Consider the following 21,756-nt stretch of genomic DNA (forward strand, 5'->3'; position numbering starts at 1 on the left):
AATAACCTGCATCTCCCATCATTATGCCCTCTAGCATCAGGAATAATGGGTTCCAATCACTTCTCTTCCCATCTTTTTTCTAGAATACCCTACTCCACTGCAGTCTAAGCTATCCAATAGTCCTTTTATCATTTTTGTTGCTTTTCTTTGAAACCTTTATTGCTCTTTAATGTCCCTTTTGTAGAGTACTCTAAGTAACTATCCTTAATCGGGGACTTTCACAGGCAGATCAAGAGCAGTAAATGGCACTAACGGTGGTCTGGCACGTCTCTAATAGTAACTCCTATGGGTGTCTTTGGTTTCATTTAAACATTTCCCTTTTTGTGTCTGAAATCTGCATTGTTTTGCAGTTCTGTCTGTCATTCCTATAGCCGCTGACCCTGTGGTTAGCAAAGTTTTCTGTTAACTTAGGTCAGTGATTAGTGGCCTTTTTCTGCAAAGGGCCACACTGAAATATGAACCTGGCTTGTTTTGCTCTGATGCTCTTAAATCTACTGCTACTTTTCCTCTTAAGATTTTTTTGAAAACCATATTTCTTGCAATTCAGGGTTTGAGGACAAGGTTCTATGTGTCTGGCTCCAATTTAGATTCATTTTCTAATAGAGTTATACAGGTAAAGATAGTGCAGAGTAATTGAGAATAATTTTGAAAATGTTCAGGAAAAAGGAATGAATTATAAACTAAACAACTTAATACAAAATTTCTTATGCCTATAGTAATAAAAGATAATTTTATTATGCCCAGGGAGATCAAAATTTTGGTAAATTATATTAAGCAACCAATATTGGGACTTCCTGAGGTATCCAAGAGGAAGGGGATGTCTGATTTTATATCTGCTACTTTGAATTCTGGAGCTATTTTTGATCCACCTCTCTTATCCTAAATGGATTCAGGAAACCAAATAAATGTTCATTAATGTCTAAATTGGCCAGATCAAGAATTTTTTCTACTGTAATTGTAGCCTTTGCCTCAGTTCTAGATAGGGAAAGAATTACAGAAATGGAAGATTACTTTATACATTGATCATGGGATTCATGTCTTTCCTGATCTTTCTAAGACCATTCAGCCTAGAAGTTGAAATGTATGTTTGCTTACAGAAAGCCCTACAGCCATGAAATCTGTTTTTATCCTTCAAAGCTGTGTTTTTTCTAAAGACAATGGAAAATTATTTTTCTTTTACAATGATTGTGAGGCGTTTCTGATCTCTCAGAGGAATAGTAAAGAGTCTCTTTCTCCAGCTACAGAAATGTTGATTTCTGTACTGTAATTGTGATATTCTGTGGATCAGATCTTCACCTAGTACAGTGAGTCTAGTGTTATATCACATCTTTCAAGCTTAATATGCAGTTGATTAAAAAGCTTAGATTTCTTTGTTGCTCTTTTATCTGATCTTTCTATGCCAAGGTGTTTAGTGGCCTGCTGAAATTTGTGGTTGTGAGATAGTTTAATTGCACTATGTAGGCACTTTGTCTAGAATGCCATTATTTATTCGAATTTGGGATATCATTTTTAAAGTAATATGAAACTCATTTGAAGGCTGCCTTTGAAAAGAATCACTGAAAAGTACCCCTTGCTGATGTTACTGCACTCCCACTCACTCCAAACTGTTTATTCATCACCCTCTTTCCCCTAATGCCACCTACATCTAGTGAGATTGTAATTTCTGCTCGCTTCTTTACAAGTGCACTTTCTCACTTCACATTAATCTACTGAGGCTGCTCTTCAGCTGTTCTCTATTCTATTCTGCTTCATCACACATTCCAAGCTGGTTTTTTACATTTCTGTGAAGCAACAGACACCCCTGACTTTTGTTCTCTCTATTTCCAAGGCAAGCCTCTTAATCTTACATTTACTTAAAAAGAAACTGTTGAAACAACTTAGTACCTTTCTAAATAAGAGGCCCTGTCATAAAAATAAAGGGAAGGGTAAACCCCTTTGAAATCCCTCCTGGCCAGGGGAAAGCTCCTCTCACCTGTAAAGGGTTAAGAAGCTAAAGGTAACCTCGCTGGCACCTGACCAAAATGACCAATGAGGAGACAAGATACTTTCAAAAGCTGGGAGGAGGGAGAGAAACAAAGGGTCTGTGTCTGTCTGCATGCTGCTCTTGCCAGGGACAGAACAGGAATGGAGTCTTAGAACTTTTAGTAAGTAATCTAGCTAGGTATGTGTTAGATTATGATTTCTTTAAATGGCTGAGAAAAGAATTGTGCTGAATAGAATAACTATTTCTGTCTGTGTATCTTTTTTGTAACTTAAGGTTTTGCCTAGAGGGGTTCTCTATGTTTTTGAATCTAATTACCCTGTAAGATATCTACCATCCTGATTTTACAGGGGGGATTTCTTTATTTCTATTTACTTCTATTTTTATTAAAAGTCTTCTTGTAAGAAAACTGAATGCCTTTTCATTGTTCTCAGATCCAAGGGTTTGGGTTTGTGGTCACCTATGCAAATTGGTGAGGCTTTTATTCCAACATTTCCCAGGAAAGGGGGGGTGCAAGTGTTGGGAGGATTGTTCATTGTTCTTAAGATCCAAGGGTCTGGGTCTGTAGTCACCTAGGCAAATTGGTGAGGCTTTTTACCAAACCTTGTCCAGGAAGTGGGGTACAAGGTTTTGGGAAGTATTTTGGGGGGAAGGATGCGTCCAAACAGCTCTTCCCCAGTAACCAGTATTAGTTTGGTGGTGGTAGCGGCCAGTCCAAGGACAACGGGGGGGAATATTTTGTACCTTGGGGAAGTTTTGACCTAAGCTGGTAAAGAGAAGCTTAGGAGGTTTTTCATGCAGGTCCCCACATCTGTACCCTAGAGTTCAGAGTGGGGGAGGAACCTTGACAGGCCCTGATTTAGAAAGGTAGTAAGCACATGCCTCACTGAAAGTGTGTGAGGGCACTACATTGCAATTACATATCGCCGGTTGGCCTGTGCCAGCTGATTCAGGCTCGTGGGGCTTGGGCTGCAGGGCTGTTTAATTGTGGTGTAGCAGTTTGGGCTCAGGCTGAGACAGAGCTCTGAGGCCCTTCTCCCTCACAGAGTCCTAGAGCCCAGGCTCCAGCTTGAGCCAGAACGTCTACACTGCAGTGAAACAGCCTCTTAGCCAAACCCGCAAGCCCAAGTCTGTAGGCATGGGCCAGCCACAGGTTTTTAGTTGCAGTGTAGACATACCCTGAGTGGATCCGTTGAAGTCAAACAGACAACTCGTGTTCTTCGAGTGAGGCACATGCTTAAGTATCTTGCTGAATTAGGAGCATACTTATAATTTCCCTCAGTCTCTGTAGAAATTATTCCTTTTTCTCAACTACTTGCTGGCCTCCTTGTCTTCTGCAACCCTGAAAATCATGAGTGGTGTCTTGCTTTAATTTATTTGCTGTATATTCATTAATGGCTCTAGAATCCTTCCTAGCACCATGTTTACTGCTCTGTGATTTCCTAGTTCCTCCCTGCTCCATTTCTTAAAACTGGTTTTATGTTTGTTTTTCTCCTATTCCTCAGGGCCTGCAACATTTTTAGAATTGATTAAAATGTCTGTACTTGGATTAATACAGAATGTGCACCAAACATCCACCTCATGATTCAAAAGTGTATTCTATTGCACAGCAGCTCTAGCTGTATGTAACGATCTGAACTACATCACTTGCTCTCATATGATGGCTAATGCCCTCCGTTTTTCGCTTTCCCTTCCTTTTTGAAGTCACTGGATTTACTTGGGTTTTCTGGATTTTCTTGTGAACAGTGAATAAAGGTGCTCACTTAAAGCAAAACTGTGCCCTGACTCACCAAGGGTTCATGGGGGAAAGCGCTATGAATCAGAAGGCCTAGTAACCGATATGCTAACAGAGGGTAGGATGGAACAAGGGAATCAGGGATGGGGTAGGGAGATGTCAGCACAGGATTCTACAGCACTCCTTACTGCTACTCCAGAAAGGAACAGTAAGCACCATTGCTACCTCACAAACTCTAGCAGGGGCTGCAAGCCAGGTTAGAATGCTCAGATGCCATGATGATCTGTATGATACAAATGCCCAGATAGACAGAAAGTCTGTGTGGCTGGACATGCCCTTCAGAGCACTGGCAACTAGCCAAGCCCCTTTCTAGCATTCAAATGTATGCCATGGCTGTACTTTACCCTGCTGCTGCATAGGTGCATTAAGGTGGGGGTTCTCAACTAGGGGTACACATATCCCTGGGGATATGCAAAGGTCTTTCAGAGTGCACATCAACTCATCTAGATATTTGCTTAGTTTTACAACAAGCTAAATAAAAAGCACTGGTGAAGCCAGTACAAACTAAAATTTCATACAGATAATGACTTGTTTTACTGCTCTATGTTCTATACACTGAAATGTAAGTACAGTATTTATATTCCTATTGATTTATTTTATAATTATATGGTAAAAATGAGAAAGTAACCAATTTTTCAGTAATAGTGTGCAGTGTCACCTTTGTGATTTTATGTCTGATTTTGTAAGCAAGTAGTTTTTAAGTGAGATGAAACTTGGGGGTATACAAGACAAATCAGACTCCTGAAAGGGCTACAGTACTCTGGAAAGGTTCAGAACCATTGCATTAAGGGAGGAAAGACGATTTTATCGTTGATTTAAATATCCTGTGCAGGTGTGACGAATGGGAGAGATGGAAATGCCTGTTAAGAGTACAGGAAAGTGGTAGCTGTGAGGCTAAGAGCCACTACCTTAACTATGATTATTCTTGACTACTCACAAATATGTCCCTCTTTACCTGCATGCTGATCAACCAGCAAGGTTAGAACATCACTGTCACATGTACACTTTATCTCCAGACATGGGAAGCACAGAGCTCACAGACTCCTGGTATTTCAGACCTCAGTGCCCAGCTCTTCTTTTTCTTAACAACATCATATTATTATGTTCAAGCCCTGTGCAAAAATCATGATTGTATCTAATAGCAAGACCTGCTGCTTTCATAAGCAAGGATTAATACACTGTGTGCTAAGCACCTTTAGGATTTTAGCAATTTACTGACAAGATTATGAAGGACATGCTCATTAAAGACAGATGCATAAGACAACTCCTCTACTCAGAGTGGAGGCGGGGAATGGTTAATTTCACCCAGCGAACATTTCTGATGCCCCATCATCTCCTGTGGAACTTGTGACCATTCAAAAGAGTAAGAGGGAATGACTCTCTAATCCTGCAGATGCCCTAAAATCTATGGGGAAATCCACAGATCTCTGGCATGTCTGAACCAAACCTTTCATGCTGCTCCCTGGATCCCCATGAGCTTTAACAGCCCACTTCAATCAGAAGTCATGCTGTCAATGTGATCTACCCCTTCCCTAAAAAGGTAGATGCCAAAATGAAGTTATTGCTGGGTAGAGTGGCTGCCCCTAGGCCTATGGCCAGACCTTCCTAGCTTCTATCCGGCAGAGGGGTTTCTTCCATCTTGAAATATAGGTTGTAAGAGTAGTCTCTGCTGTTCTGCTTTGCATGTTTACTAGACAAGTTTGACTGATATTTCCCCTAACTTCATTCCCGATACACAACAGAGTGAAGTGTATCTTTGGAGGTGGGAAGGGAAAGGTGCTTACACTTAACCTATTGGTGAATCCCTGTGCTCCATGAGTACTGCCACTTCGTACTGTACTGTGCCTTTTCAATCTGCAGATCTTCCTATGGGAATGGTTTACTAGCTACATGTTTGAAATACATGGTCAGTGTTCAGCCAATAGTAAATCCTGTAACAAGGGGATATATTAAAGTGGTTTCTGTTTAATCCAAGATTTCTTGTTCTGGCCTCTAATCATTCAGTGCAATCTCTACCATGATTGTCTTCCCAACAGTAACTATTATTAGCTGAAGCATATTTATTTGTGCTGGAAGGTCAAAGAAAGACTCATCATAAACTTGCACAGATAATCCCTTGATGGATTATCTCTGCTACTATTTAGCAAAACTTTCACATCACAATTAGGGGTCAGTAGTATCTAGTGTCAGTCCTACAGTGACTGGAAATAAAGGCTTCGTCTAATGATCTGAGAACAAGGGATGTTAGAGTTCTAATCCTGGCTCTGTCACTGACTTCTTTTATGGCTTTATCTGATGAGTCATGTATGCTCTTTTCCTTGCTATAAAACTGATATAACAGGGACGTTATAAGTATTAATTTATTTATGGATTTGATCCTCCTTTTGTTGGACACTCAAAATTCCTATCCATATCAGTGGCCGGTTGGGGTGAACAAGAGCTGGCCCACTGTTTGAAAACAACTTTGAAAATGAAAGGTACTATATATAGTGTAGGCTAAGTATTATTAAATGCTTTCTTCTTTGCTTTTGGCTTCACAAAAATTTCTAAAAATCAGGTTTAAAGAGACATTTTAAATGGCACTGCAGTACTTCTATCACTTAAGCCAATGTTTGAAAAAAACTTTTCTATATTTTGAAAAAACAATGCTGTATTTTAACAATTAAAAAGAACACTTTCTAAAAACTTGTGGTGGTAATTAGCCATTCCAGTCTTAAGAAAGCCTTCTAGATTTTATCCGCTTTCTACAAATGTATTTTGACCATCGGTTGTGCTTGCAATTTGTGAGCTACGTTTTGTAGTCTGTGCACACGTATGCATACACACACACACGCACGCGCGCGCCTGTATTTAATGGGAGCTTCGGATGTGCAAGGATGAAGGCTCAGGTATTTGCTGTTGAATTAAATATGTAAATTTATATTGTTTAAATGATTCTCCTGGCAAGCATATGTGGATAATAGCTGACTAAATCCCACATATTTCTCTTGATAGGCCTACAAACAAAGTCTAGTCTAGCATAATTCTTTTTTCAATAGGAGCATTAATTACTGTGGCACTTGGGTGACTAAGCAGGTTTTGTTTATTCTTATTGCGATAAGCTGTGCTTTTATTAAGCATGTAATTTATATTACTGAAATTTATCTGTGATGGTACAGAAAATAAACATAGAAGTTATACCTAAGGACAGTGGAAGGCTCAAGAGTGAAGCACTCTATTAAAAACCTGATAGCTGATTGCAGCTTACAATTTTAGCCCTCATCAATCACTGTCTTGAATGATAGATACATCAAATGATCTTTACCTATAAGGACAGTATTGAGAAAGCCAAGTGAACCAATAAATATTCTTCTTAGTAACATAATTACTACTAAATACTCTTGAGAACACAGTGAAGCTTTTTATTGTTTGTATTTCATTTTCAGTTACACATAGGAGGAACACTCAATGCATTTGTATCACAGCAGGTGGCCACAGTCTGAAACTAATTTTGACTGCTGGACTTAAGTAGACTTGTCTTAAGATCTTAGCTGAATAAAGAAAAAAAAATGAAAGTTATTTCACTGATGTCTGACATCAGTTTATCCAGGATTATGGGTATTTATTTTGCAGGTGCTGTGGCTCTTTTAACAAAGCAAACTGCTTCATCTCCCTACAGAGTAGAATAATCAATATTAAGTATTTTAGATGGTCTAAATTCTCCAGTGTTTGATGCAGTAAGGGTGTGCAATGGACACAAAAATAGAAAAAACTTCAGTTACAACATCAAATAGTACTTAGTCCCAGTTGTTCAAAGGTAAAGCACAGAACTTTGTTTTCCCTTAATGTTTGAGTAGAACTGTTTAACTTATGAAGGAAACTATAATACAAGAGACAGCAATTGTTAAAGGATAAACCGAGGACACAGCCATGTGTGATGCAGTTGAATACATCTAGGACTCTTATTACTACAGTATTTGTATTTACTATTGTTTCAAATACAAATATAACATTTTGCACACTCCTGCTTCACACACATGTTCTGCCCAAGGAGTCACTTACACAGTTTATGTTCCTATTTTTAAATGCTGCAGTTTTCCTCCAGTCCCTTTTTAAAGTAAAGTTAACAACTCTTTCCACTGAAAGAAAGAAATTACAGGTACACATAAGTACAACTATGCTCATACAGACACAAACAACTATTATGCACACCCCTACAACTTGCAAGAGAAAAGTTAAAGGCAAGCCTGCAAAATAAATAGACGTTTTACTCTCAAATTTTGTTTCCAACCCCGATCAGTTCTAAATCTTGATTTGCAGTTGCTCTCTTTTTGTAAGAGATGTGCTTTTTGGAAAAGCATCTTTGCAAGAGTCATTACATTGAAATGCAGGGCAGAACAATTTGGTGGCAGTATGTATTGATGTTATTGCAGCATCATGAATCTGACAACTGGAGCGGGAGGGGTTCAAGCAGTGTGTCTTTACAATAGCAACTTGATTCTGCAGACAAAAAGGGAAAAAATTCATAGAATTATTAAAGTGTCACAACAAAGACAGTAAGTATTCTGCATAAAATGGCGCTGAAAAGTATATATATTACATCATATTATGCTAAATGCACATTTGTTCAACATGTGAAGTAAACAGAATCCTTTAGGACACTTAATTTAGTGGGAGTGTGTATAGAATGTTAATGTTTATATTAAAATCATCTTACTTCAAATGATCCTGCAACCCTTATTCAGGCAAAATTGTCTTTGAAGCCAAAGGGAATTGTGGGTGTACAAAGGCAGCATGGGACCCATAGTGTGCTGAAGTTAAGGTCACTCCTAAAACAGGGCCAGATCCAAACTAGTTGAAATAGATAGAAAAATTCATATTGAATGTTGGAGTTTTGGATCAAGCTCCAACTGCACAGTGAAATCTTCTGATCTTTCTGTCTAGAGAAAGAACTACTTATCAGTCTCCTGAGAGGTGCAAATGAGAAGGCTGGGCGGGCACTTACACAGTTCAGTATGAACTATCGATCTGGAAGCAACATTCATTCCTCCCAGTGAATGTTACATTAACTCTGGCACTTAGTTTTATCTAAATATTGCCCCCAAAACTCCCAAATTCTTTGAGCAAAAACCAGAAGCACTGAAACTAGCTACCTTTGCCATTTCTATTTGTTCTAAGGCAGATGGCCCATGTATTTCATGTAATCCTCACAAGGAGATGAGTAATCAAGAGACCGGAGCTACAGCGGGGTTCTTACTATATTGCGTTACAAATACTACTGGAAAGGGAGCAGGTCTCTGAAGGTGCATAATGGTGCATGAGAAGGGGATTAGAAGTGAAAGGAATGTTATTGTGAATGAGTGCAAAGAGAAAATACTTCGCATTTTAAAAGTCCTGCACGGAGAAAATACGCCAAGGCTCTCTTAATTCGACCGCAGTGTCACTGTAGTCAGATTTGCTTCCGTTTGGACCAGTCTACTTTTCTGAATTAATTTCTGCTTTTTTTCCACCCTAGACAAATTGGCAGAATTGGATTAGAGAGCAAAGGCATCTTAAAAAGATAGGGTTGTTTAACATTAATTGGGCTAAATGATTGTATTAATATGTGGAAATAACAGCAAACTGGTGTGAGTCACTCCTTATGGGCCTCCTTTGGCTGCGAGTTTAAATATGTAAAATGTCAGAGTGTAGCGGCAATAAAATGAAAGCAGCTTGCAGGCTTTGGCACGAGCGCGCGTACAATTTAGTTTGATTTGTTAAACGTGATTTGACTATAGCTAAACAGAAATAAGTCACACAGCTGCGGGAAAACAAACACAAAGGGGTTGCTATTTTCATACTCAATAACCCCTCCCTGCCCCCAGTTTCAAGTATAAGGTGGTTAGCCTCAACCCATCATTGCCAATTCTTCCAGGTGTCTGCTCTGTCCGCTTACAAACTAAGGTTTGGAACCTTATAAAGTCCACGTGGCTCATTCCGTCAGGTTTTAAATTAAAGAAACAAAGAGCAAGATAGCTGTAGCGAGACATTGCCAAAGGACTTGCAGAGACAGCTGATACACAAAGTTCTCCTAGGGCATGCTGGGCGATAAACTTCTAGTTCAAGTACTGCCAAGCTGTAGATCTGTCCAAAGGAGGTGTCCAAAAGCTCTCCAACTCCTAACATAGTGCTCTACGGGCTCTAGAGGGCATAATCCAGGAGAGACAACAGTGATTTTTTTTTTTTTAGAGCTATTGCTACTTAGCGGGATCAGAAGCAGCAGTGTCATTACCAGGGCTAGAGGAGAAACTTTTACAGATTCGCTCCTCTGAAGGGAAGCAAAGCCCTGCCTGCCTGATTGAACTGCGCTCTCCCATTAGAGCAGCCTTTTAGAGAAATGACAACATTGTAACAATAATCAACCTACCTGTAGAATCAGACACAAAAGTGTATTCAAGCAGCCCGGGAGAACACAATGCATTCAACATTCAGCTTGTGCATCTAAAACGCATCAGTTTATGAAAAGCTTGTTTGAAGTCTTCATTGGACATTGTATAGATTATGGGATTGATTAAAGAGTTGAGATATCCTAGCCAGGTGAAAAAGTCAAAGATGGCCATGTGGAACCAGCAAGCGTCCTTGCAAATAGGCAACACCAAGGTGATGATGAAGAAGGGCAACCAACAGACAATGAAGGCTCCTAAAATAATCCCTAAAGTCTTGGTAGCTTTTCGCTCCCTAGCAGCCGTGAGCTTCTTTTTCTCCAGAAGGGCATCCGAGATCTTCACCTTGACCTGATTCATATATACAGGAGATCCGATTGGACTGGAAGCCTCTGGGGCCTTCGAGTTTATGGAGGTGACAGATGACGATGATCCGGGGGAGTCGGTTATTAAATGAGCCCTTGTTAATCTTTTGCCTGTTTTCGTTGGCGACTGTTTCAAAATCCGAGATCTGGCTTCCACATAGATCCTTCCATAGAGGGCTATCAGCAGCAAGGTGGGGAAGTAGAAGGCTCCCACTGTGGAGTAAACGGTGTACAGTATGTGGTCTGTGTTCACCACACAGTCAGAAACTTCTTCCGCTTTCGCTTGACGCCAAAACAAAGGCGGCATGGAAATGGAGATAGAGAAGACCCAGACCAAAGCGATCATGCCCGCTGCCCTCTTGGGAGTCCTTTTCGTAGAATATTCAACTGCATCGGTGATCGCCCAGTATCTGTCCAGGGCGATGACACACAAGTGGAGGATGGAGGCTGTGCAACAAGTAATATCCGAAGATAGCCATACATCGCAGACGATCTGGCCCAAAGTCCATTTCCCCGTCACAGTATACATGGTGCTAATGGGCATGACAAGGATAGACACAAGAAGGTCCGTGACAGCCAGGGAGGCTATAAGATAGTTGGCCGGAGTGTGCAATTTCCTCGTCTGGTAGACGGTTGCAATTACAAATGCATTAGAGAGCATGGTGGCGAGAGTGATAAGAGCCAAGATAATGGTGAGGACTATCTTCCAGGAGAGCGGAGTGGCATCTTGGTAGATCCCTTCCGCTGCACTGCAGTTGCGGTCGTGGTACGAGTCATTGGTCTGAAGCACCTTCAGGTTGTCGGGTGCTGGCTGGCAGGGAGCCGCTTGCTCCATCACTTTCTCAGCCGAAGCGTCAGCCGGCAAACTGACGGGCGTTGAGTTAGCAACCCGAGGCGGCAAATGGCAGGGCAGCTCCCCCCGCCAGGAAACCGATCGCCTGCGGAGCGGGCTGCACCTCTTCCAACTCCGCCGGCCCCGGCACGGACTGCGGGGAGGCGACGCTCCCCATCCCCGCCCGAGCCGGGCAATCCAATGGGGAGCCTTCTCGCTTCTCCTGCGCCCCGGCGGGCCCCTGCCCAGTGGCGCCAGCGAAACCCGGGCACCGCGCGAGCCGGTGCATTAGCACACGCGGCTGCAGCCAGCCTGAAACCTCCCCGCGCTGTGGCGGGGTTCAGAGCGGCTCTGCCTGCGGGGCTGGGGCCGCCACGCTCCCCGGGCAGCCCGCAGCCTCCGGGCGGGAACAGCGCGACGCCTCGGGTACTGGGCCGGGCGGAGGTTCCCCTGCCTATGGCCGCCCGGGCTGGCGGGGGGCGCGCCAGCCCGGCTCGCTGGTGCCCCGCGGGAGCTCTGCCCCGCCACCGCCGCCCACTTCAGCAAGTTGCTGCGAGGGGCGGCAAAGGCGGCGGCGGCGCCCCTGTGGCCGCCGAGCGCTCGGGGGCAGGCAGGGGCTGGGCTCCGGCAGGCAGCAGCGCGGCCGGGAGTGAGAGGCGCGCGGCCTCCGCCCCTTATATACAGCCCGGCTCGGAGCCGCCGGAGCAGCGCAACTCGTGCGGTGCCGAGTGCGGGTTCCCGGCGGCTCACCACCCGCCCCCCTGCCCGGGGAAGTTCCCTCCGGGTCCTAGCGCCCGCGGCAGCCCCTTTCCTCTGCCCCCCTCCCGGCAGTGCATTGCTCCTCTCCCACCGGAGCCCGGCGCATCCCTCCACTCCGGCTGCCCGCCCCGAGGCTGGGAGCGCTGGAGAGAGCGGGCCGAGGAACCGGGTCGGGCCAAGCCCCAAGCCGCGTTTCGGTCCGGCGGATCTCTCGCCTGGTCCCCCCTGCCCCCTACCTGCCGCTCCTGGGCGGGAACCCTGAGCCCTGGGGTTTGCCCGAGGGGGCTTTTCTGCGCTGGAAACAAGCTGCAAGCGAGAGGCCAGGGAGCCTGCAAAGCTGGGGACCTTAGACCGAGACCCCGGGCTGCAGCGATCCCTGATAGGGGCGGGGATGGCTGGTGCTTTTGGGAGGGATCCTGTCTTTTTGGTAACGTCTGTTATCTCTTATCCGCCCCCTGATTTTAACCCAGGCTGTGCATGCTGGGGCGATAGTGCGGCCCTTCTGTATTGTAGCCCCCTTGGAGGGGGTCCTTGCGGAAGTTGCATTTGCTTTTGTTGGAAACTGCCCCCCCCCCCCGCAGCTGCTGGACTGCTTAAACATAGGCAGGCCAAGCCCAGCTCGCCCGCCACCCCAGACCATTGCCCGCGAGTGATGCATCCCATTCACACGGTGTGCGCATCCTCGTTCCAGAACCCGTATCCCGTACATTGCTAGGGAAGTTTTGCATTCAGATATAGTCAGTATCCGGTTGGGAAAGGCAAACAAACAACAGATTACAAAGAAAAGCGCTCAAGTAGACGGGGTCAGAGATTAGGCTTTAGGGCGGCAGTAGGTGGTTTTTATTAGCTTGATAGCTGTAATCTGTTGTTTGCCAGGCTTCGATTTCCGGCAATAAACCAGTGAATTGGTCTAGTTTTATCGGGTTCCTCTCGGAGTCGCAATCTCTCCCCCCGCCCCACCGCGAGAAACCCCAGGACTGGGGAGCGCTCTGATGGGAGCCCAGCGCTTCTATGGACTAACGTTGTGTAAATCCCCGTTTATTGTGTGGATTTAAAGTCCTAGACAGCAAATAGCCGATTGTTAAAGCATTATCACCCTGTCATTTAGAACCCCCCCCCCCGCCGCCGCCCCCACGTTCACACTCTGTTTAATGGAGAGGATGCTTTAATCAACACACACAGGGCTGACTGAGCCTGAAGTGTGTGTGTGTGGTGTTAGTACCGGCTGGACACACAATGTACAGGATTTCTAACTTCTGGGCGCTGTTGAGAAGTGGCCCTTGCAGCGGTTTCAGTCATTTCCCACATGCAGCAAAGGAAAGTTTTGCAAGGAAAAATAAATGTAGATTTTTTATTGATTCGGTGCTCCTGCTGGAGTCTCTCAGTGATGTATAGAAAACGGTTTGGGGAAGGGAGAGGAAAGGGAATTCTCTATATGTACGTGTGTGTATACAGTACACACACACACACACACACACTTGATTTGTGCATGGTGTTTATTCATAAACCTTCAGAGCACTAAAAATCTCATTGAATCTTTCATACCCGGGAACCTCAGCGGGCGTCGCATTGTCGTCTGGCAATTGAAACTGTCAATCTTTAGCTGGCAAGCTCTGCTCTTGTTCGCCGGGAGTGCTGAGTCCTCAAAGTCACCAGCACCTCCAGGGAGCCTTTTGTTCAAGGGAGCAGGTCGGTGATCCTGGTGCAGCCCGCACTCTGCAGCTGCACGTTTGCTCTTGTCGCCCAGCCAGTAGCCAGCCGCTTGTTCTGTGCAGTGGGCCAGGTAAAATGTCAAAAGCTAAAGGGGTTAGCACCTTCCTCTTTCTGATGACCCTTCTCTTTTAGTGGGTGTTTTCAGGTGTGCTCACAGTGAAATGTTTTTAGAGGACAGTTCTGGAAAGCAAAGAGCATTTAGAAAGTAAGTTGATCTAGAGAGAGAGAGCCAGAGTCAAAGCCCACGGCTTTGGCACAGAATTATAGAGCCATTTCCTCCTGTTTATACACTCCCCCACCTGACCAGCGGTGCAGCTTTAAGAGAACTCGAAAAGTCTTGTAAGACGAGACAAGCACACCAGACAAGGCGATGTGTCCAGTCAAAGGGCGTGTTAGGGTGGCAGGCTGAGAAGCAGAGATGTGCAAGTATAAACGAAGGGGGTAGGAAGCTGGTAAGAAAGCTCCCCAAATAGAAGCTCAGAGAAAAAGTTGCATACAGCTACCGTGACTTTGCAGGCTGCGGTGTGCGCTGAAAGAGCTGCCGTCTGTAGGGAACTGTCCAGGAACGAGACCTTCTGGAACAGACTAGCGTCCATACGGAATGTCAGCCCGAGAAAAGCAGTGATGCTGGACAGCAAGACATGCGCGGGCTCAATCCCCCCTCTGCACCCTCCAGACAGGGTGGCATGCCTTTCGGAAGTATTGAGCACCCACAAATTGGTGGAAGGTACGGGTGCTCAGCATTTTGAAAGTCAAGCCATAAAGGCCCAGTCCTCGCCTCACTGAAATCATCTAGTTAGAAACTCTGCAGAACTTAGAGCTTCAATCAAAATCTTGGCAAAGATGAGAGTTTGAGTTAATTGGAGTTTTGATAGACAAGGTTTGGCTGTACGAGCATTGGCTTCTGGTCACAGTATATATCGTCCCTGTTCACTCCCAAGCATCAGCCTCTGATGTTTGCCACTTTTTTAGCACGGAACCAATCGATATAGCCAAGATTCGTCACCTATTGATGTAAAGTATGCACTTGATTAAAAGGCCAGAAGTTGTTTTTATGAAAGTATTTTATTTTGTATGTACACACAACGGTGTATTTAACTGCACTTCACTGCACACTGGGAATGTGTTCCTTGACAATTTAGCAGTGAGTGATTAGCCCATGCCCACATGTTACATAGTGGGTAAATTCAATCACTGCTTAATTACTCTTCCACGGATGTAAATGAGGGTAGAATACTGACCATCAGTGAAGCTTGGTCTCCCACCCTTTGGCGTAGCGACTGTTTTATGTACATGCTTCAACATTGCCAAACACAACGAGGTTGATCGTTGATTCGTTGATCGTTACTTATAACAAATAATAATATAGAGCTTTTGGTATTCTTCGGGACTCTTTTCAGTGGGAAGAGGTTTTACAATGTGAGTTCTTCATGTTGCAGCATAAGTTCCCCCTCTCCCATTTAACATTTTCTATTGATTTTGGTTAAACTCCTGTAGGCAACTTCCCTCTGAATACCCACTCCCGAATTCTCCCGAGAAGGGCCAACTTGTGATACCCCACTGATTTTAATTTCAAAAACTGTTTCTGTTTTGCAGCAGCATGTCTTCCTGCGGTGGAAAGTCTCTTCTCTTACAACCGCCTGTCCTTCAACAGTAACTTCTAACCTTATGACCTCCAATCTAACCTTTAATCAAGATAAATACCAGGTGGCTGGAGAATGAGCTCTGGCCTCTCTAATGCAGTTGTTTACCCTTATTGTAAAAAGTTCTTGTTCCTCTGAGCGTGCTCTTGCGGTTGTCCTTCTCCCTTAATTCTCAGTATTGTACATCGATATTCAGCAGTCATTGGTCCCCTGTTTGTTTGGCAGGAAATGTCTTTCCTTCTCACGTTTTTAAAGTTATGCTATACAACGCTGAATCTTATGATCAAGAGTGTATTCATCCAGGTCCAAAACCATCCTTGGTGTAATTTCAATGATTTCACTAGAGTTACACCAGGGAATAATTGGGCCTCCATATTTGTCCCCACTTATTTCAGCAAATATTCCCTATATTTCTTACTGGGAATACTGCTTGAACTGGCAATATCTTACTTACAGGCAATAAGGTAAAAGACAACTTCCTAACTGGGCTCACTGTAGCCGATTTTGTGCTAATGATCTCCATGGAGGGGCCCGGGGAGAAGGAATGTTCCCACCCAGGCTGTGGAGCTACATCATAGGGATTCCTGGTGAAAAGGGGAAAGAAAACTTTGGAAAACTGCATCTATTCTCTTTGGGCTGTGAATGCTGATTCTCAGGATCTGGGCCATAGTGAAAGATGCTGCAGACTTTCAAGGGTGTCTTTTATTCTCTCTCCACCCAAGGAGTGCACAGTCCAAGTGCTGTTACATGATGGGCTCCCACAAAGCCAAGAATTGATGGAGGCAGGAAACAGGATGAAAGCAGGATCTTCAAGAAATTATTGGCAAGTGTCATCTTATCCCGGAGTTTCAATCAGCACAATAATTTGAATCACATATATTATCACATGAATGATTCTAATCCATAGTTATGCCATCGCACTGAAACCTGCATTTCAAAGCAATAGGCAGAAACTCTTGCAAGCTTCTTTTCTTTTCAACTGTGCCTTTAAAAATGCTTATAGAAAGAGATTCAACTTCTTGCAGCTTTTGGCTTTTACACAGAGGAATGCATAAATAGTCATTTCATTCTGTTGGGGGTAATAGTTCTGATATTTCTTTTATTCACATCTTGACCTGTTAAAATAGTTTAATTAAGGAACTGCAAGTGAAAAAAAAAAGATAATATTCTGGTTATTTTATTGCAAACTGCCAGCATATGGTGATTGATGTGGCACAAACTTGGGTCGGTGGCTTGTGAAGAAGTCAGAGGGAAAGGCAGGTATGTAGGAACAATCCTATGAATACCACAAACTAAGAGTCTAAGCCCACAATCAGATCTGTGAAGGTGGATCTTTTCACCCATGTGGAGTCAACAGGGCTCTGCATAGGTTCATAGGTCTGTCTCTATGAATCAGACTGTAGGATCAGAACTTATGGATTTTGTTGTGATCCCTTAGGCTTTAAGTCACTCCAGTGTATAAGGCTCTAGGCGCAACTTAAGCCTCCCTTATACTTACATTGGTATTTGGTTGAGTTTGCCAGCAGACAAACACCACCAAAATATGTGTGAAGTTTCCTAATGTTAACTTTGAAATATAGATGAGGCCATTTAAATGCCAACACTTTTAAGTCACTAGTGAAAATAAAAACACCCAGCTTGAGTCTAAAATTTAATTATAAGGAACAGCTGGGGATGGTTTTGATTTTGACTCTAAAGTCCTATAAAAAGAATCAAGCACATGTGCTCATGCTCACACTCTTTTTCACACAGACACATACACACTCACACTTAATTGGACTCTTTAAACAGAGAGATAAAGCTGATATTATTTGAATTATCACTTTTTTCTTTAAATTTGTCCAGTTAGGAAGATCAGAGCATCCATAGGTGCAGTTGACACTCAAACTTCCTATAAATAGGGGTTATCTTGCATTACAAATTACTTTTCAACTGGACATCCAGAGTCAAATGATAAGAGGGCTCAATCCTCCCTTGCACATTCTCTGCCACTTCATCTCCAGACACTGCATCCTGCCTAACTGGCTTCCTCCAGCTCATGGAAGTGGTATCAATGCTCAGTGACTGCTTCCTCTTCAACCTAAACAGGACTCATAGATGATGTTCAGTTTATTATGCATGGAGTTTTAGCAGATGCTACATGACCACCTCAGACCAACCCACCATCTCCTCCTTCTAGGCTGGCCAATGTCCTCCTGGCAACAGAACAGAAAAAAGACACTCAGCTGGAAACAGAAGTAGTCCCATCATAATCACAGGTATCTTTTAAGGTATCTTTTCTTATGAGAGCCTCCAGATCTGGTTGGGGAGCAGCATGTACAGTAACTCCAGTGAAAGCTTTGCCCTTTCTCCAGGCCCCTCATAAGCAATGTTCCCTGAGGAGGGACCATCCTCATAGTTTAGACTGTCACAAGTTATGCATTTTAGGTAGTCAGTGTTTGATGCTCAGCAGGAGAAGTAATGAATTTTATTCTGGTCCTTGTGGAATGGACCATAGAAAATGGTTCCCATCCTTAAACTTTCAGATATCAGGGTACACTTATGTGCTAAGTAGTTAGCATGGGTGAATTATCCTTTTCATGCAGAACTCTTTCTTCAAAAGAAGAGCTAGGTACCTGTTCAGCATGTAGGCCAGCTTCTCACCATCTCCCAGAACCTGATGGTAAAGCTGTAAGAGAAAGTAAAGTGGGGTAGTGAGGACTCCAGATCTGGACTATCTGGAGGCACCTAATTTGAAAAGTATTTGTCCAGCATTCTATGCTGAGACTTGACAAAAGGTAAACCTTCCAACATCAGTTATGAATTGAATATCAGAGGGGCTAAAGCTTATTTCACTTTAAATCAGGTGTAAACTTGCCTCCCTTTAGAGGAGAAAATCTGTAAAGACTTAGTTTCAGGATCCAGAGTTGTTTTAAAAAATCTCCAATAGTGAAGCTCCCAAACAGCAAGTTTTTGGATACACTTCACAGAATTCTTCATATGTGTTTTTAAAAGACAACAAATCAAGAGAGAACAAAATGTGCAGAGAATGTGTTCAGTGCTGTAAATCAAAGCGAAGAAATAATAATACTGGAAATTAAGGGCCAGATTCTCAGTTGGTGTAAAGCAGCAGAGTTCCATTGACTTCAGAGGAGCTAAGCTGATTTACTCTAGATGAGGCTCTGGCATTTCTAAATCCCTAGTGAATATCTATCTAGGCAAAAAGGTAACATATGTTAAGCACACTGCTAATGTTAATATATATGCTTTCACCATAGCTTCTTTTTTTTTTTTTGGAGGTAACCAGACTTAACTCCCAATTTTTTATAGCTTTTGGCTTTATATTGGTTAGCTGGAGTGTCAGAGCTGGCTCTTTTGAAAACCATTGATGAAGAAAGCCCACAAATACAACATCAGGGAAGATTATAACTCATACTGACAGTACCCACATACTACTCTATATTGTCTTGTTGGGAAAGATCCAAGCTTATGTGTCCTTTCCTATCTTGAAGCTATACTGAAAGATCTAGTGAAAGAACAGCTGATTTAGCCATCCTTTTTATGACAGCTGCAGATTCTCTGCAAGCCAGTCAGATCCAATACAATCAGGTCTTGGAGTCAGTCTCACATAAAAAATGCAAGTATAGATGTTGCCAAGTATGGAACCCAATTTGTCAAAGGGGTGTGCAATTATCAAAGGATGTGATGTAGCCACAGTTCTTTCTGCAGCCCACTGGGATGGGAGACCAGACGTCCATGAAACATTACTGGAAACTCTTCAGTGAGTATATATAATTTCCCTGCAATGAGTTTAAGGTTCTCCCAAATATTGAAAGTAATGTAACTCTTCACCCGCTGGTTGTAAGAATAAATATTTCAATTTATTTGAGGGGAATGAGGGCATTAATGTAGTTCGAGTGACTTCAGTGGAACTGTGCCAGTTTATGCCAGCCAAGGATCTGGCCTACTATTTCCCCCCACATTTTATTTAATTTATTTATTTATCTATCCCATCTATATTTCTCATAGATGTATTTTCAAATATATGCATATATCTTCCTTAGTTAGAAAAGGTCAGCTTCTATTTTTCTTTCCTTACAGGAAGAGATCAGACTAAAATATTCATTTTTCAGGTCAGAACCCTGTCAAGATAAAGGTTGCTATTATCTCTACTGACCTTCCAAAATATCTCTGCTGTGGGTGAGTTCTTCAGAATGCACTGGACTTTAAAGATTATAGTACATGGAGCTAATTCTGCCCTAGGATTCACACAGCAGAAGGCAGATTTAGGCTCCTTTATTCATTTTTGGATCTATATTTTGGACATGAATTGTACTGTTTTTTTTTACTTTCCCTTGTTGGCCAAAACTTTTTACTTCCCTCTAAAGTATAGTTTACAAAGTGGAATGTACATAAAATAATTATGTTCTTTATATTGCTTATAGACATCACTGATTCCAAGCAGCTAGTGGAATTCAAAATAGGATTAGATGTTTATATAGGTGATCACAGCATTATATTAGATAGGATTATGAACACATTAGAAGGGGTATAAGCCAACCGTTAACTGACAAGAGGTTAGAAAAAGGACTAGAGTTTTTGGTTGTGCTGCAGCTCTTGCTAATTGATTGCCAACTGACACAATAGTAAATTCTAATGTAGACATTCTCAGACATTTGTTCATGGCCACGTGTTACCCTAGGCTGAGTCCTACAGTGAAACATGACCAGAAACAAACATTTGTCTTCTGGAACAATCATTGTGAATCAAGCATGGACATATCTCTGGGGTTTATTGCATCTGTAAAACATCTGGTACTAGCCACTGTCAGAGACAGGATATTGGACTTGATGGAATCAATTTCCGTTTTCCTGTAAAAATTGTCTTGTGGCTTATTACATATTTTCCATTTGGGGAATAGAGAAGGGTTTTACTGTTTGGGGAGGACATTGAAAATTGTGTCGTGCTTTCCTTATGTAACTAATTCAAAATAAGAATGGGATGTCAGGGCATCCTCCTGGGAGGTGGCATGTGTCAGCTTGTTCACATCTATGGCAATTCTGCTTTTCTGAAGTGTAGAGATTTAAAGGGCAGGAGGAATAACTTAAATGTGAAACATAGTGTAATTTCCCCTCCTCAGATAAACAGAGGATGTTCTTAAAGAGGCAGGATTGTGGGTTGTACTTTTGGAGAGGACAGCAGCAAATAGAATCTCCCTGCCCCTCTCCTCACTTGCTCATCATCTGCCTCCAGAGACCAAAATCTCCAGGGCTTCTTCAAGGAACATTTTCTTGAATAATTCCTAGTATAAGGCCTTCACAATTTAATCGAAAGCAATCAGTTTTTAAATGATATACATAGCATTGCCTGCTATTTATTCTTATCATAGTAACGTGTTAAAAAGTGAATGCCCCTTGAAGATTCAATGGCTGAAAGTTCCTATATTATGAGAAGCGTATTGTCTTGCTTTGACATAAATCCTGCAAGTTTGCAATAATTTTAGTTTCTGCAACAGGCGCACTTTGTCACTTGGTGTTGTCAAGAGGTTTGCAGTTCTTCTGTAGGATTGAATAAGTCACCTTCCCTTCAAAAAACATGTTTTTTGCAGGATTGCCTACTTTCTTCACTGTTTTGATTGCTATTAAGTTCCCGGAGTTCTCCAAGATGTCATCCTTGGATGAGATGTTCATGTGGGGCTCAGTCTATTATTTACTGCCTCATGATTATCCTGCTGAAACAACACTGTGGATGTACACTCCTGAACACTAGAGGTGATGCACATTTACTTTTATATCCCTTGGCAAAAGCAGGCTTTTAACTTGGATTCTATCAGATGAAACTATTAGAACAGGATAATCCAAGAAGCTCATTTCTTCTATTGAGGAACTGTTTGAGCATGCAATTTTTTTTTAGTTAGTTATTTCTGCCACTCTCCATTATTTGGTCTTGCTGGTTCCCTTGGAGCTTTATTTCTTCCTGCAGGATCAAATTCTGCTCTCAGCTACACTGGTCCAACTGGCCTGCAGATTTGCAACCCACTTCATTTTCATTTAGGTGTATGTAAGTCCCAATGAATTTAGCCCTAAAGCTTTATTACAGACTTAATATCAATAAAATGAAGAAACAAATCACTTGGATGCCTAATAAAAATACTGGCAAAAGATCAGAATAAATTAAGAGGAAGATTAAAAGCAGGGAATAGGCTAGGTGGATCTTGGTTTTTAATCCTCTGCTGAAGATTCTAAATCAGGCCAGCGTGTGTCATACTAGTCACTTTGATTTTAAAAT

The 21,756-nt window shown here is 42.7% G+C and overlaps 1 protein-coding gene across 1 annotated transcript; it reads right to left on the reverse strand.

Moving 5' to 3' along the window:
- Positions 1-7,163: 7,163 nt before the first annotated feature.
- On the reverse strand, positions 7,164-11,988 carry HTR1B (5-hydroxytryptamine receptor 1B). The gene is made up of 2 exons (XM_073335129.2): positions 10,162-11,988; positions 7,164-8,255 (listed from the first exon to the last, which is right to left on the reverse strand). The coding sequence occupies exon 1, from the start codon at positions 11,375-11,377 to the stop codon at positions 10,223-10,225; it is 1,155 nt and encodes a 384-aa protein (XP_073191230.1). The 5' UTR covers positions 11,378-11,988; the 3' UTR covers positions 7,164-8,255; positions 10,162-10,222.
- Positions 11,989-21,756: the final 9,768 nt, after the last annotated feature.

The sequence above is a fragment of the Lepidochelys kempii genome, chromosome 3, assembly GCF_965140285.1.
Source record: "Lepidochelys kempii isolate rLepKem1 chromosome 3, rLepKem1.hap1, whole genome shotgun sequence".
Lineage (NCBI taxonomy): Eukaryota > Metazoa > Chordata > Testudines > Cheloniidae > Lepidochelys > Lepidochelys kempii.

Bases quoted from the DNA above. Each gene is read 5' to 3' on its own strand.
- HTR1B (XM_073335129.2), bottom strand. From the start codon at position 11,377: ATGGAGCAAGCGGCTCCCTGCCAGCCAGCACCCGACAACCTGAAGGTG.